The sequence below is a fragment of the Selaginella moellendorffii genome, unplaced genomic scaffold (assembly GCF_000143415.4).
Source record: "Selaginella moellendorffii unplaced genomic scaffold, v1.0 SELMOscaffold_11, whole genome shotgun sequence".
In the NCBI taxonomy this organism is placed as follows: domain Eukaryota; kingdom Viridiplantae; phylum Streptophyta; class Lycopodiopsida; order Selaginellales; family Selaginellaceae; genus Selaginella; species Selaginella moellendorffii.
In genome coordinates, this window is record NW_003314272.1 from 1,883,119 (window position 1) to 1,899,581 (window position 16,463).

Sequence of the window (16,463 nt, forward strand, 5' to 3'; positions counted from 1 at the left end):
AATCGAACTTTGTGGACAGCTCCATGGCCTTGTAGTAATGCAGCAAGCTCTTGGGCTTCTCATGCTGTATAAGCTGCGAGGCAAGGTCCATCTTTGCATTCATCACCAGCTTCTCCACTCCAGGGACTCAGTCGTAGGCAGCAATGGTGATCTTCAATTCTTCTCCAGACAATCTTATTGAGTAGTTGATGTGATTGTGCCACCTTCATCAAGAACAGCAACTTAAACTCAAAAAAGTTCCTTAGAGAAGACAAAAAAAAAACACAAACCTTAGCACTCGAGCTCTAGGCAAGAGCTCTTGATGGCACGTTGCAAGCTTTGCTATGGCGGTTATGACAAAAAATAGCAGCTGGGACTGGGCCGGGATGGCAGAAGTTTTATGCCTGGATGTTTGTGAAGATTAGACACAACATAAACAGTGAGAAACTTCAATTACCATAAGGAGAGGTTTTTGTAGAGAACCAACTCCAGAGTTTCAAAGAGCTCTCTTACACCATCCTTGAAACAAGTACCACCACCCCCATGGTCTCCAACGACTCAGCATAGTTGCAAAGGAAGCTCAGTCTAGTAAATGTAATAGAAGTTTAACACTCAAACATTGTGAAATCCATCTTACTTTACTGTCACTTGTTTGAGGTTGACTGGTGATGGGCTTCTGCAATGTTTTTACTTCTTTTGGGATAACAACATCAAATAGATAAGAAAGGCTTACCTTCAAAAGAGCAATGAATTGAGGAGATTTCTTGAAGAAAGTGTGCACAAACTGACAACACGTTTGTTGGACCTGATTTAAGACATGAGTCAGCTTATGAGTAAACTAATCTTGCTTACCTCGATTGAAAATGTCTTATCTGGAAACATAGCATTGATTCTGAAGAAGACCATAGGTAAAAGAGCGCAGAGTAGTGCTAAACATACAAAGAGCAGCAGATTAATCGCAAAGGTTTGGAACTTACAATCGCTCATATCTTGCAATGCAACGTTGAAATAGACTTGCAAAAGCTGCGGGATAAATTTTAGAGCATGTACCCCATTGCTGCTTCCAACGTAACTTTCATTCCAGGATACAACCAATGATGTTCCTGCAAAATGGACCTTTGTAACCTTAAAAGCAATATAGTCACTTCTTGTTAATGCTAAGCCTTCATTTTCATCTTTCAAGAGGTCTGAAAACAGATCATCTGCTTCGTAATATAAGCTTCTTCCAGAGCCTTCTTTGCTAGAATCATTGCCCCCACCAATGAAAGTTCCCATCTAAGTCAATGCTCGAAGTGCCTAAAAAAAGATGCCTCGAGATAAACAAATCACAAACGTTAATGAGCATATCACCTCAAGTGTTGGGTTATTTCAAATGTTCCCTGTGTTTCCGTGCAAAGATCCAGTGCATTGTTCTAGACTCTGACCAAAACTGCATAAAAGTTTCACATGCTTCAACATCAGAAATCGAGTCATAACTCGGAAATACTCACTTGGCAGATCCAGAAGAGCCAAGAACAGTTGCAAAATTGACAATTGCAAAACTCATAAACCTAGCCATCATCTTCTTGAAGCCAATTGTCATGTATGCTTGATGGTGGCAGTGCTTGCCTTTTGTTTGAAGCATCAGAGAGCTTCAAGAAACTTAATCTCCAATGTGTATGACTGTAATACATTCCAAGCAATGTCAGTAATCTAGAGAAGAAGAAAAGAGAATACAGATGTTTGCCGGGGAGCTAAAAGCACCAAAAATAGAAAACTCACCTCTTCAGTCACTGCCACTTGGCTCGCTATTCTCAACATTGAGAACTTGCCAGTGGATAGATGGACTTGCTGAGGTTAAGCCTGTGCAAGTCAACCAAGGTAGCTTGGCCAGTGACTCTAGAATGGGATCCAGCTTGTTGTCACTGAGCCATTGCACATGAAAATGCATTCAGTTTGGCTACAAACAATATGTGAAAGCTTTTTACCTCAAACTTAAGAGTGCCATACCATTGTTTGGCATGAAGAACTAGAAGAAATCAGCTTGACTGAGGAAGACAATATTCAGTCTGCAGCGAACTTGACAAGATGGTGTCTGGTGAGCTGCTTCCGTTACAGGTAGTGCCGAGCTTGGCATATAGCAGCAGAGATAGATTCAAGCAACCTCTTCAAGTGCATTATTGCAAGCCTCAAGGAGCTTCGGTCGGTCCAACACTGCACTTCACCTGATGTTGCGAGCCATAAAGCATTGTTGCACTGAGCGGATGTTGCGAGCCCTAAAGCATTGTTGCACTGAGCGTAAACGACTGCAAGAATTGCACCACCTTCTCATACCGATAAAAAGGAAGAAACAAAACGCGAAGAACAATAAAACCACCTAAGTTGGAAATCTCTGGCGAGCTGCTTGAAGAACAGCTCGGACCTGCATGTAATCGTCATATGCATCGCACCTTCGTACATCTCCTGTATGTACTCGGAGCCCTGGAAGCTTTGCAAGGTGCGGCTGGCTGCTTGTGCAGCCACTGCCATGACTTTCAGCTGGCCAGAATGCCAACAGTGACACAGGGAGAAACTCTCAACAAAAGGATCTAAATGCGCAAACCAACAAGTGCTTACACCTGCATTCACTCAATGCAAAAAATTGTCGACGAAATTACTGCAAACATAGTCTGTACCTTTCCAGATGTTTGGCAAGCCTAAACCCAAGATGTCTGGCACAAGCATGATTGCCAATCATTTTGTTTGTGAAGGCCACATGTGAGCTGCCTAGAAGCCGAGGCTGGTGATCAAGGATCGCGTCCCTGCACTGAAGAAAAAGATTACGTTGGTAAAGCAATGCAGCAGCTTCTTCCAGAGATCGCCCATGTAGCAGAAACCTATATTAAAACCCTCAATCTCTAATTGCATGCCACGGTGCCGATGGCTAAGCAGGTAATCTTATAGTAACCGGTGGTACTGTGAGCTATCCACAGGTAGATTAATTCTCGTGATCGTAGCGCTCTTTAACTTGGATCTCCAAAACGGTGGCTCTTCTCCTCCTCTCAAAGGCGATTTTTGCGACAAAGAGGATGATGGAAACCGAGACGATGGATCCTCTGTAAAAGTGAATTTACATTTGGTATAGTGGTAGCGGTAGATTTTGGAGTTGAGGTGAGCAAAGAATGTTTAAACCACGAGAGTTCTTTAAACACCATACTCAGTGGTTTAAATTAATAAGTAGTTTGAAAACCGATTAAGCGGGGATAGCTCAGTTGGGAGAGCGTCAGACTGAAGATCTGAAGGGCGCGTGTTCGATCCACGCTCTCCGCATCTAGAAAATAGAAATGCATTAGAAGATGCTGCAAGCTCTCAGAGATGCACAGTCCAGATCATGGATCAATTTATCTTTTGAAGGGCAAAAAACAAAACAGGGATTGTGATCACAAGAGCACAGGGACATCAAACAAGAGTGTGGTTGCTGATTTTAGACTTCGACGAATACTACGAATAAATTAAAAGTAGCCACTTTATGATATATTTTTTCTTTTTTTAAAATAATTGTACACCTGTTTTAAATTACCTCGAGAAGGATAAACATTTGGTACATAGGCAGATACATAAACTAATTTTTCTCGAATGTCCTCTTTCATAACTTGAATTGCAAGATTTTCATAAGAGAAAACTCCTAATGACAGATATAAATTAGAAGTAAAATAAAATGAAACACATACCATCTTTATTAAAGCAAGCCATCAAGATTGCTAAACAAACTGAGACACTGATATTTCCTCCTGTTGAAAATCAAAAATTAAAAATTGAGATCCAAAACTCAAGATCAAATAAGTACCATTTCTGCAACAAACCAAAAGGTTCCTTTTCTTACCCAAACTTCTTATTGCAAACTCAACAATGGCTGGAAGATTATTTTGTAGACAATACCGATCAAACTTAGAATCCTATCAGAGCAATGTAAAATGTAAGTTACTGACCGTTCCAAGAGAACCATTTGTTTTACCTGAATGTTTAGGGAAAGAAAATAGCCTTCGCCCAAGAATGAAACATCAAGATGTCCAGAGCAGTCTATAACCGAGACATTCTTGATTGATAAGAGTTCCTGTGGTTGAACTAGCAAAGAACAAGGAAGAGCAAATAAAAAACAAAGCGAAACAATGAAATCTGACTTACTTGCACCAAGCGCTAGACCAGTGTTTCCAATCCATCGAATTCCTGTATCTCCATTCGCTATCTCACCATGAATCCCGTTTCCCTCCCACCCTTGCAAAACTTTCCAAGGCCTCCCATCCCTCCTCACAATCTCCGCCACCTTCGCGTTGCATTCATCGGGGCCGGCATCGATGATGTCCAGAGCATTGCTCCAAAACATCCCTGGCGTCAATCCTCGAGCCCAGCTCTCTTCGTCATCCCCCGCGCCAGGAATGTAGCTCCATCCTGCCTCCGAATCACTACACCTCTCTAGAGCTCTCGGCCTGGATGCCGAGATGAGGATCACCGGTGTAAAGTCCAGCGAGCCCGGCTCCGGGATCTCGTCCAGCCATATCAGTGATCGCTGAGATATCCAAAGTGGTCGGAGAGGCCTCTCGAGTGACGCTGCCAAGCCCGCCAAGTCGGCTCCACTCGCTAGCAAAACTCCCACCCATTGATCCAGCCGGGCTTGGATACACGACTTCTCGGTCTCGGACACCCAGCTAGGGAGGTGGAGCTCGCAATCCCAGCTCTTGCGCTTGTCCGGATCGAGAAGCATTGATATCCCTCGATTCATCACGCATGTCCATATTGGAATCGTCTTGGACATACTGTCGGGAAATCTTTTCCCTTTCCTGGTCGAATCCACGATCATGCAGCCTCCAGATCGCGCTGGACGATCGGAGAAGAAAAAGATAAGCTGTGGATTCTTTCTTAGCGAGTAAACGAAGCGCTTACCAGCAATGGCGGCAATGTGGATGTTGAGCCGCGCAGGATTGAAGCCCCAATTCCCCGTATGGCCATCGGTGGATTTGAAGTAGCACGTATCATCGAATTTGCGCGCATACCACAGCCCACACCGAAGATTTGCCACCAGCGGAAGTGCAGGCCTGAGGGCTCGAATCTCCGCCACGAACCCGGCGTCATCGTAGATGGAGCGCAGCGCATTGTAGAGCGACTGCTCCTTGCGCTTGATGCTCCTGGCGATCTTGTAGATGCTGTGCTCATTCTCCATCGCTAGAACCCTAATTCCCAGGAAATTAGGGTTCTTCCGTGCTGTAAAGGCCGAAGAGCATTACATAGGCCGCGGCGTGCTCGGGCTCCAGCTCCCTCGCAATCTCGGCGGCGTCGGATCCATTCTCCACATCCGACTGCGTCCTGCAAGCGCCCAGCACATTCCGCCACTCGATCCCCCCCGGCTCGAAGGGCATAGCGGCGATGAGATCCATGAGCTCCTCCATCATCCCCAGCCGGCCGAGCAGATCGATCACGCAGCCGTAGTGCTCCATCGAGGGCGCGATGCCGTGGTCGCCACTCATGGCCAGGAAGTAGCTCCGGCTGGGCAGCAAGAGCCCGCCGTGGCTGCACGCCGCCAGGATGCTCACAAACGCGACGCCCGACGGCTGCACGCCCTCCCACGCCATCCTCTCGAAGACCTCGCGCGCCGCCCGGGACCGCCCGTGCCGCGCGTACGCCGCCACCAGCGCGGCCCACGACACCGCATCCCGCGGCGCGGCGGCGCCGCCCATCTCCTCGAACGCCACCCGGGCGCCCGCCAGGCTCCCGCATTTGCCATACATGTGGATGAGCGTGTTGCCTAGCGTCGTGCTCGCGAGACTCCGCGACGCCCGGACGCGCGCGTGGATCGATCGCCCCTCCGCCAGCGCGCCGATGCTCGCGCAGCCGTCGAGGGCGCTCACGAAGCTCACCTGGTTGGGGCGGACCCCCTCGAGATCCATCCGCTGGAGGAGCTCCAGCGCCTCCTTGCCGTGCCCGAGCTGGGCATTTGCTGCGATGATCGCGTTCCAGGCGATCACGTCCCTCTTTGAGATCCCCTGGAAGATCTCTCGCGCGTCCTCGACGCTGCCACACTTGCCATACATGTTGATCAGCGCGGTGGCGACGAGAACATCGCTTCTCTCCTCCTCTTCTTCGTAGCGATCGATGTAGCGATGGATTTTCCGGCCCTCTTCCAGATCGTGGAGATTGGAGCACGCGCCTAGCGCGGTGATGAAGGTGACGCGGTTGGGCCTGGCCTCGCCGGCCTCGACCACCGCCCAGAAGAGCTCCAGGGCGGCGGCGCTGTGCCCGAGCTGGGCATACGCCTGGATCATCGCGGTCCACGCCACCACGTCCCTCCCGGACGAGAAGCTCTCGAAGATCTCTTTGGCGTCGCGCAGGCTGCCACACTTGCCATACATGTTGACGAGATTGTTGCAGAGGATGGGATCCGCGGCGAGGCCGTCAGCGATGATCTTGGCGTGGATGGCTCGGCCCTCGCCCAGCGCGGCGCCGCCCAGATCAGCGCACACGCTGAGCAGCACCACGAATGTGACGCTGCTGGGGCGGACACCCTCCCGGCCCATGCGCTGGAAGAGCTCCAGCGCGTCGCGGCCATGCCCGGTCTGGGCATATGCACCGATCATGATCGACCACGAGAATCGGTTCCTCCGGGGCATGGAGTCGAAGATCTCGCGCGCGCTGGCGATGTCGCCGCAGCGGCCATACATGTGGATCACCAGATTGGCCACGAAATGGTCGCGGATGAGGCCGATCGAGGAGATCTCCGCGTGGAGGCGCCGGGCCTGGGGCAGGGATCTGGAATTAGTGCAGTCGCGGAGCTTGGCCGTGTAGATTTGCTTGGTTTCTTCGAAGTGATCGGTTTGATTCGTGGACGGCGCTTCTGCGTGGCTGCTATGGAGACGCGCGAATCGTGGTCGTCGCCGGCGAATGCTCCATTGCCCCCATTTCCACCACATTCAATTCCCCAAGAGCCCTAGATTCCTTGCCTTGAAAGCGCATATGCCATCCGCGGCCTTTCATGCTCGATTGAGAGGAAAATGGGTGCTCCTCCGCGACAGCGTCGACCACGTGTCCTGTGACAGCAATCTAGATGCTTTCCAGGAGAACTTCCAGTGGCTGGCTCTTCCTTGGATGCTAGTAACTCTGATTGCCAAGCATGTACCACCAATCTGCCGATCAAACGCAAGGGGATATCGATCGAGATGTGATGATGCTTACTTTGATCGATTTCCCTGTGACAGGAAATCACACCTCCAGATCATAATTCTTCGCTGCAGCTCCTCAGACATGTTGTTAACTCTGTATACAAACTCCTAAACTTGGAAATGCCCGATCTCCAAAATCATGAAAATACTAAGGTTAATCAGCAAATTCGAATGTGTGCATTTGTATCTTATTAAACTTTCAATAGTACAAAGAAAAACGTGTACATTTCAATCTCAATGAAAGCATTCTCGTAGCATTGGAAATCTAAGAGTAATTTTCGTGGTTTGTATTTTCCAGTGCCGCCACTCCTCCATCGAGACATCCGTCTCTGGAATGTAGTGTTTGATTACACCACAGGCTCCTACTTCCTACTGGATTTGGAAACAATTTCACTACTAAGAATACCATTTGCAAATGAATTGCCAGCATGCGACGACAAGACACTCGAGAAAGTCAGCATATTAGAAATTGAAACTGAAACTTGTTTTTACCAGATACAGCTTGGTGTCATGCTGAACAAGATCTCTCTGTGCCTGGGTGAGCTAAGCGCACCAGCACACGCGTTTCTGGCAAAACTCATCGACAAAGTAGCAGTCAGCCTCATGGATTCCTGGATTGTGACCCCCAGTGGACCACCGCCCCCGCCCTTGAATGACAACGTGGAGCGAGCCAAATCCTGAATATTACTATCTACTATTTTGTAGACGTATGAATTGGTGACCAAAGCCAGTCAACGTCGTTCTCTCGATGGTACCAATAGCTGTCGGGAGTTGATATCATGGATGAAAGGGGGCCAGAAGAACCAGGCTCCTGGAGTGATCAACAGCAAGAGCACGATCGCGAAATTGAATCGCTCTGACTGTTTTCTTTGACCTGTCGTTGCCATCCACATACTACTACAATCTTTTAGCTTCACCATTGGATAATTGATCCTAGGACTTTAAACACAATCTTATTTACGATCACTATTGACTTTCTCCGAGAGCCCTCCTTGAGAGCCAGAGAGCTCGTCTTCATCCTCTTGGACTTGAGCTTGCTAATAAACGCAAGCCCATCTTCACTCACATCGATCCTCTTTCCACCACCACCACAGATTCTCCTAGCTGATACAAATCCGACTCGTCAGTGTACGTCCCGAGCTCGTCCACCATGTTATCGTCATTTGCCTTTGGGTTTTGTCCACTCTCACACACCGCTTCCAGATCCAGCAAGAACCACGACCCGGTGGCATGATCGTAGGCAACGTTGGCCCATCTCACATCGTAATGAACCAGCCCTGTATGTTATGATCGGCCATGCAACACCCTCAAAGAGAATTTGATTCTTACCTTCGTTCTGGAGGAGCTCGAGTGCTCTGCAAATGGAGTAAGCCACGGACTTGAACTCGTGTTCATTCCTCGGGAGAGGATACACATCGACGTAATACTTTCTCCGCGGCCCACAAATACTCCCGCCTGTTGCCAGTGTTGATTTTGGAAAGTTGGTAAGCTCTCCACAAAAACTCAGGCCATGCAACCACGTCCAACGTGGTCGTCTGCTCCGGATATCCATCTTCACTGGACGACGAGGGCATCGACGAGCTTGACGGATCGAGTGAAGCTCGGGCATCGGGCTTGGTGAAACGGACTCGGTTCTCGGCCGGACTAAGGTCTTGAGCAAGTCCAGGAACTTGTGGATGGAACTCTTCTTTTCATAAGAGGCGAGGCACTGGACCCCACTCTGGCTCCTAAAGAAGAGGCTCCGCAACTCTGTTGCTCCTCGAACTAAGTGCTGGACCAGAGAGTCGCGTCCCAGAACCCAGCCATTGTTTTGCAGGCTAGAGCGTTCGCAGCCATTTCCTCTGCCCTAGAAATATTAGGTGACGGACTGGTCTATAACGCCCGTCATTCTGGATGATTGCAAATGACTTGGAGAACTTTCCACGATTCGAGTGCCGGTGTCATCTTGGCAGCCCAAGCTCAGGTGGCAGCTGAAGAGGAGAACGGGCAGCTGCTGCTGCTGACGATCCACGATGTCTTTGTACTCGTGAGATATCTATTTCGCAGGCTGAAACGTCGACACGAGACGGGAGCATCGGAACCTCGAGGTGCTGCAATAATGTCTCAAGTGAGAAGGCCATCGTGGATTCTGGCGCTGGATCCTGAAGAAAGGACGACCAGAGCAAGGAAGAAAGTGGACAAGCCGAACCTGCTTGTGACCAGGCTGCTGCTGCCGACATATCTTTCAGAAAGCCGCGCCAGAGGTAAATACGTAATGCCTGTTTTCGAATAGAATGAACGAAGCAGCTTGTCATCCTTCAACCGCCCAGTACTCTGGAACCGTTGCCACCTTGAGGAAAGCTCGTCTTGTACATGTTGGGCAGCAAAACGAAGTGGGAGTCGTCGTTGGGCTATGACCTCGGGAGCTCGGATATGCAAATGAAGGTGACATCGTTTGGCTCAATCCCCTCCAGGATCATGTTCTTGAAGATCTCGAGGGCTTCCTCGCGGCCATGCTGAGAGTAGGTTCCTCCTCCGGGGGCATGGAATGGGAGACCGATCGCGCGCTGGCGATGTCGCCGCAGCGCCCATACATGTGGATCATGAAGTGGTCCCAATCGAGGAGATCTCGTCGTGGAGGCGCCGGGCCTGGGGCAGGGACCTATAAATCCTGCAGTCGCGGAGCTTGGCCGTGTAAATTTGCTTGGTTTGGATGGCCCTGGTGCATGGAGACGCTGCCAAGGGAAGAATCTGACAAATTTCATTACTTATACCTTGTTGTTTTATGTGCTTCCATTGATCTTGTGAACAAGGAGAAGAAAACATTAATATTATGAAAGACTGTATCAGGATAAGAAATGTTTTCAGCAAGGCCAGTCACTTAGAATGGTGTTTGACAAGATCATTGTGGAGAACAGTCAATAGAAAAAACTCCATTGATTGACCTGCATTGCTGGGTATATGTGAATCTATCCACAAAAAAGACACCATCCATAGTTTTTGTACATTTCTACAAGCAAGCTTGCAATAAAAGGGTAATTTTCAAGTTTGAAATTGAGAGACAATTCAATCTGAGCAATGAAATTGATTGAATTAAAATTAAGAAATTTTACAAAATATTATAGAATATACTTGAATAGGAATATTATTATTATAGTTAATAATTTTCTGCCAATGCTTGGTTTACTTTTTTTGTACTTGTTTTTAACTTTGTTATTTGTTTTTTTATTATTTTTTTCCATGAGTTCTTATATTCTTTTGAATTGTAATAAATATTAAAGCTATTCACATGGTTTTTTATACATATGTATTTCAATAATGATACTTAGGAATCTTAAAGTTAACAATAGCCCTAAGTATAACAAAAAAAATAACATATATCAAGAATTCTTATTTAAAAATTAAAATTGTAATAAGAACACTAAAAATAATAAAATAAAATTTTGACTGCAATATCAATTCATCTAGTGTTACTTTTCAAATTCGTTTTTATAACAAAAGGTCTTTTATTATTTTCTCTGTATTGATTGATACATACTCAAGTTTATCCTCTATTGCTCAGGCTATTGCTACATATTACCGTCTATAGTTGTATCGTATGGTAGAGTTAATCTTTCAATAGTTGTATACATGCACGTGCATGGGATGAGATGGATTTAATTGTGCATATGAGAGATCTTAAGCTTAAGTTTCAAATGTTACGGGTGGTGCCAAATTAAACTTTTGACCTCATCCTTGGTATAACAATTATGCCAAATATAACTTTAAAGGCTTCTCTCTCTTGTTTCATACTTTCTTATATTTCTTTCATTTTTTTTTATATTTTTTCATTTTCATTTCTTCACTTTTACCTTTATTTCCATCACTTTTTGTTTCCCCAATACTTCCTACTATAGTTCTTTATTCCCTTTCTATATCCCTTTGATTGTCTTGGTGTCACAATGGTGGACTGACTCAAGGAGTATGCTAATCTTTTACTTTTTCTTATCATCTAAAGTTAAAATTACAATATGTCATTTTATTCCAATTGGGAATACTTGTTCAATCAAGGTTCTTGTTTGGCAAAAGAGATTAAGATTTTACATATAAACGTTAAGGAGATGTTAGAGAAGGGTGTTATTTGAAAGTTTTAGAATCCTTAGGTATGTGAACTTCATTTTGTGACGAAATTTGATTGAAGGCATTTGTTTAAACATTATTTAAAGGCATTTGATTGAGGGCACTTGTTTAATAGATGATAGTTAATGTAGAAGTACTTTTATATTGATTATCATCCATTAAACAAGGTGACTATCCCAAATAAATACTTTCTTCCTCACATGGTTAATATTTTAGATCATTTGGGGAGAAGTTGTTAGTTCACTAAGTTAAATTTTACTTTTAGGTACTGGTAAATATTGATGGTCAAGAAAAATGTTCCCAAAATTGTTTTTTATACATTATTTAGTTTATATGAGTTCTTGGTGATGCTGTTCGATCTAAACAATCCTTTATCAACTTTCTAGCAAATGATGGACAAAGTTCTTTATAATATGTCAAAAATGACTTCTAACTTTATCGATGATGTTTTGATCTACTCAGAAGGGATGTAGGAAAAGCACATCTATGATATTTAAAAAATGTTGAATCATTTGTGGGAAGTTGGTTTAAAGTTGAAGTAGTTGAAGTGTATGTTTAGGTCCAAAAACATGATTTATCTTGGGTATCGTATTTCTTGTGAGGGTTTGTAAGTTGATCTTGGTCATTCAAAAGTTCCCTATTCCGAAGTGTATAACATTTTCTAGGTAAGGTGCAATATCTCGGTTGTTTTATTAATCATCTTTCAAATTTTACTATACCATTGCGAACATTGTTAAAGTAGTTAACATTGTTTTTTATTTGATTTATAGATTATGATCTTGACTATAATCAACCTTTCATTTTGCATGTGAATGTTTTTGATATTGGTTTTAGAGGTGTGTTGATGCAAGAAAGCCTGAATGTGTCTGGTTAGTGCCATCCTATCACATATATTAACCATACATTACAAATAGTAAAGGTGAACTACTCCATAATAAAAAAAGAGTGTTTAACAATAGTTTAGGGTTTTGAGAAGCTTCATGTATTTATATGGTTCTTAGATATTACTAAAGCTGATCATGAGTTAGACTTGAAACTTTTATAATATCAAATATAAGCTTTTTAATTTAAATTTCCCAAAAGATCACCCAACCCAATACTATTCAAACCCAAAAACACTTAACCTTAAGTATCCTAAGACTCTTAACAAATTGAAAAATAAAGTGCATTTTTGTTCATGAGCTTTTTTCTTTTATATTTAAACCTTTATGGATTGTTTTTTGAATTGTTCCCTTTGGTTACTTATAATAATTTGTCATTTTGGCATTTATATTCTTAATATTGCCAAGATGACCTTTTTTATTTTGTTGAGACTAATTCTGATGATATTTATGGATGTTGGTGCTCTCAATATTTATGCATTACTTTCTATATGACTCTCTTACTCTAGGTGGGCATATAGAATATCGATATATGATTGAAAAACCATGCAAGTCTTTTTATTGGCAAAAGATGTAACATGATGTTATTCTGTATGTGTAGTTGTGTTTGGTGCCAAGCTAGTTTGCTCCTCCTCGTGCTATGGAATATTAGTTGGAGTGAATTGTAATTTCATGTCCATTTAAGTTAATGGCATTTGATTTAATGAGGCATATTCCATAGTTGACTATTAATAATGAATATGTTATTATTGCCTCTAACTACTTAATTTGTTGGGTTGAAATTAGTGCTTTTACTAGTGCATCACCCACTATTGTTGGTTCTTCTTCCTCAATTGAGTAAAGAGCCCCTTAAATAAATCATATACTGTAAAATTGGGAAAACAAATTATAACATTAAGTCATCCATTTTGTACTTGTAGGTGGACAATAATGGGAGTTAAAACACTGTTGTTATCCCATTTATATACGGCTCAAATGTTCAATAAACTTTACTCAAATAAGTGAAAGAATGCTTGCTAAATATTGATCCCATGACATAACATCTACAATTTGTAGTAATTATGAAAGTAAATTTAACTCGTTGGTAATATCGGATTATGATCATATATAGAAATTTATATGGTAAAAGACCAATAAAACTTTGCACTCCTATGATATATACATACTGAAGAGATGACAAATAACTATAGTAATATAAATACTAAAAGCTCACGTACTTTACAATTATTCTTTTGAAAGTCTGAATAACTTATTCCACCAAGTTATTTATTTATGGATGATAAACACTCATGAAAGTGTGGCATATCCCCAATAGAAACATTAAAAACATAAAATGTTTTAGCCATAAATGCGAGCCCATTATATAATAGAATCTGCTTTAAACAATAACTCTATCCAAATGTTATGTTATTTACACAATATAAGGCATTTACTCTATCAAAATTTAAAAGCCATTTCCAACTTTTGGCATATTAAATATCTATTATTTTAAATTTTATTATAGCTGATATTTATTATTATATGACTATAATACATTAAATATAGCTATAATAATAATAATATTACTAATTTTTCTAAAAATATTAAATCTTCTTATTTGTAAATTTTATATGTTAAATATTTTAAATATTAAATTATATATTAATAAATATAAATTTGCAATACCTATAAAAATACTAATAAAAATTGACCAAAATTTAAAAAATTATAAATAAAGAGTTTCAATTATCATAGCTTACTATTATTATTTATATCTATTTTTTAAAATTTGATTTAAGTTGATTTTATATGAAATTAAGATATATTATAAGGTAACTAGGATCTTTTTAACACTTGTAGCATGTAAAATATTACCTATTTGTGTCAATCTGGAAGTGTTAATGATCATATAACACTAAATATTATGTCATGTAGGCCATGACAAACATCTACTTTATCAAAATATAAAAGGCATCCTTAACAAATTTGTCTTTAATATAAATATGTAAAGTTTTTTTTAGTAGGAAAAATATATAAAATAATTCTTATGTTAATGTAAAAGATAGTTTTAACACACTTATAAAATAAATATTTTTTCCTTTTGTAAATATTTATATATATAAATATCTTTTTCTCTTTTGTTTTCTTTCTTTACATATGTTATAATCTTTGAATGCTACTTAGAAACTCTTTAGTAACAATTAAAATTTAAAGCAATTACATGTTATAATGGTATGCAAAAGTAATTAAAAAAGGTATAAAATAACATTTTTATTGCTTTATGAACTTGTTAACATTTTTTAAGAATAAACTAGTTCTAAATTTTATTTTATTCTAAGTAATTAATTTTCATAAATAAAATTCTATAAATTTTTATCCTTTGCATTCTAAAAACATCCAATGATGAATTCAAAGGCCAACCGTGAGAACCATTCCAAGTCCAAAAACTATAAATATTCACTCACTGAAGAGAGAGATTTTCTGGAGCTACATTTCTATCCTCGAAATAATCACAAAACCATGAGAAGCAATCCAATTCCAAAGATAGTACTCACTGGAGAGGGGGATCTTTTAGAGCCAGAGTTTTATACTTGGGATAACCACAGAGAGCCTGTTTCGATGTGACAATGAGATATTTCCTCTCCCCTCTGAGCTGACACACAAACACTTTAACAATCAGCTATGCAAGTTTTAGAACAAACATACTTCATAGAGCTCCTTGTCAAATTGTATTTCATACAGCCTTGTCTACGAGAACAGGCATATGAACCATCCCGTAGCCACGATCTTGCAAAAACTTTAAGCTAAACCGAATGAATGCCATGTTTAGAGCCATGATTGCCTGCCACTACAGCACCTAGAACCAAAGCTTAAACGTCAGCTCGAAGCTCGAAATTGCCACCCAGCAGATAAATTCCACAAACTTACCCATCTCAACATCAACTGCAGAGAGCTTTTTACACAAACTAACATGGTCCTCTTGATCTTGTTGAGGAACACCCCATTCCCTGACAACCATCCGCAAATGTTACAAGACATATCAATACAGTGAGCATTTGGACTTTGTGGAGGGAATTCTTGCAGATTCCAACTTTAGTTTTTTAGCTAGGAATATCTACAGCCGATTCAGGCCTGAACTGCGATTTCTTGACAACCTCTGGCTACGTTAAAGAATATCCTTTGCTATATAAGATAATCTTTCTTCACGGAGAGATTCCTTGCTTTGAAAGCGCATATGCCATCCTAGAAAACTGGAGAGCTTGCTAGACAACGAAGAAACAAAAGAGAGAGGAGATGCTGGATGATCTGCTCACTACTCCAGAACGCGATTACCTCCTCGCGAGCAATGGAGACAAGGTAGGAAACTCCACTTCCTTCCCCGATCGATCAACGCTCTCGTTTTTTTCATAGATTCCAGTAGCTCGACTGAGAGGAAGATCGGTGCTCCTCCTCTTCGCGACCTCGTCGATCGATTCCCCATTCCGCGACCAGTGCAGGAAGATCTTGGACTCGCTCACCGCCGCTTACAACTCGCGAGAATTCGAGGTGGTGTTCGTCTCCTGTGACACCAATCTCGATGGCTTCCAGGAGAACTTCCAGCGAATGCCGTGGCTGGCTGTTCCTTACGAGGACGTCGATGCCAGGAACAGGATCGTCCGAGAGTGTGGCGCTGTGAACCTCCCAAAGCTTGTGCTCTTCGATCGCCAGGGGAGGCTCTGTGACGATGATGCTGGCGAGAAGTTCCTGGATCAAGGATTTGGAGCTTTCAAGGATCGCAAATTCCTGCCCGGCTCTACAAATCTGCTGAGCAAGCGCGAGATCCACCAAGAAGTAAGCAATCGATAGATCGAGAGCGATAGACGATGCTTACCTGGATCGCTATCTCTCAGGTGAAATTCAGTGAGATCACCCAGAAGCTCATCGGCTTCTACTTCTCCGCTCACTCCAGCCGCCAAGCGCAGAGCTTCACCCCCAAGCTCGCTGCCGCCTACAAGGAGCTCAAGGACGACCTGGAGATCATCTTCGTCTCCAGCGATCCCGATCCAGAGTCCTTCGCCGCGTCCTTCCGATCGATGCCCTGGCCAGCGCTGCCATTCGCCGATGCCGCCTCGAGGACCGCCCTGACCGATCGCCTGAACCACCTCCGCAAGATCCCGCGGCTCGTCATCGTGGAGGCCTCGTCCGGAAGAACGATCACCGCCCAGGGCTGCTGGATTATCTCCCACTTTGGATCGCAGGCCTTCCCCTTCACGGATTCCCACATCGCGGCGCTCCTGCGCGATTCGGTCGAGGGAAAAGCTCCCAAGGTTCTCGGAGGAGGAGAATGCGGTAGCCATGGCGCCCACATCTGGATCGT

The 16,463-nt window shown here is 43.0% G+C and overlaps 3 protein-coding genes and 1 non-coding gene across 4 annotated transcripts in view; 2 read left to right on the plus strand and 2 right to left on the minus strand.

The window, feature by feature from the left end:
• Positions 1-3,194: 3,194 nt before the first annotated feature.
• On the plus strand, positions 3,195-3,267 carry TRNAF-GAA. Its single transcript has one exon. It is a non-coding gene; the product is annotated as a tRNA-Phe (tRNA).
• A 191-nt stretch (positions 3,268-3,458) lies between these two features.
• LOC9651225 (uncharacterized protein C3F10.06c) lies at positions 3,459-5,218 on the minus strand. Its single transcript, XM_024674046.1, has 6 exons — positions 4,879-5,218; positions 4,123-4,812; positions 3,953-4,062; positions 3,785-3,893; positions 3,669-3,728; positions 3,459-3,622 (listed from the first exon to the last, which is right to left on the minus strand). Exons 1-6 carry the CDS (start codon positions 5,153-5,155, stop codon positions 3,465-3,467), a joined length of 1,404 nt encoding a protein of 467 aa, XP_024529814.1. The 5' UTR covers positions 5,156-5,218; the 3' UTR covers positions 3,459-3,464.
• On the minus strand, positions 5,160-6,650 carry LOC9658864 (pentatricopeptide repeat-containing protein At3g12770). The gene has a single exon (XM_024673618.1). The coding sequence runs from the start codon at positions 6,648-6,650 to the stop codon at positions 5,181-5,183; it is 1,470 nt and encodes a 489-aa protein (XP_024529386.1). The 3' UTR covers positions 5,160-5,180.
• Positions 6,651-15,303: 8,653 nt separating this feature from the next.
• LOC112345910 (probable nucleoredoxin 1) overlaps positions 15,304-16,463 on the plus strand; it is a 1,536-nt gene continuing 376 nt past the window's right edge. Inside the window, exons 1-3 of the mRNA XM_024673619.1 lie at positions 15,304-15,463; positions 15,518-15,937; positions 15,997-16,461. Coding sequence (XP_024529387.1) covers positions 15,401-15,463; positions 15,518-15,937; positions 15,997-16,461 — 948 coding nt within the window. The 5' untranslated portion in view covers positions 15,304-15,400. The remainder of the gene's footprint in view (positions 15,464-15,517; positions 15,938-15,996; positions 16,462-16,463) is intronic.

Excerpts from the sequence above, each read along its gene's own strand:
- LOC9651225 (XM_024674046.1), bottom strand. The coding sequence starts at position 5,155 with ATGGAGAATGAGCACAGCATCTACAAGATCGCCAGGAGCATCAAGCGC. Across the intron at positions 4,813-4,878 it reads CCACATTGCCGCCATTGCTG|CGCGATCTGGAGGCTGCATG; the intron begins GTAAGCGCTTCG and ends CCGATCGTCCAG. Across the intron at positions 3,894-3,952 it reads TTCTTTCCCTAAACATTCAG|GATTCTAAGTTTGATCGGTA; the intron begins GTAAAACAAATG and ends TTGCTCTGATAG.
- LOC9658864 (XM_024673618.1), bottom strand. The coding sequence starts at position 6,650 with ATGTATGGCCGCTGCGGCGACATCGCCAGCGCGCGCGAGATCTTCGAC.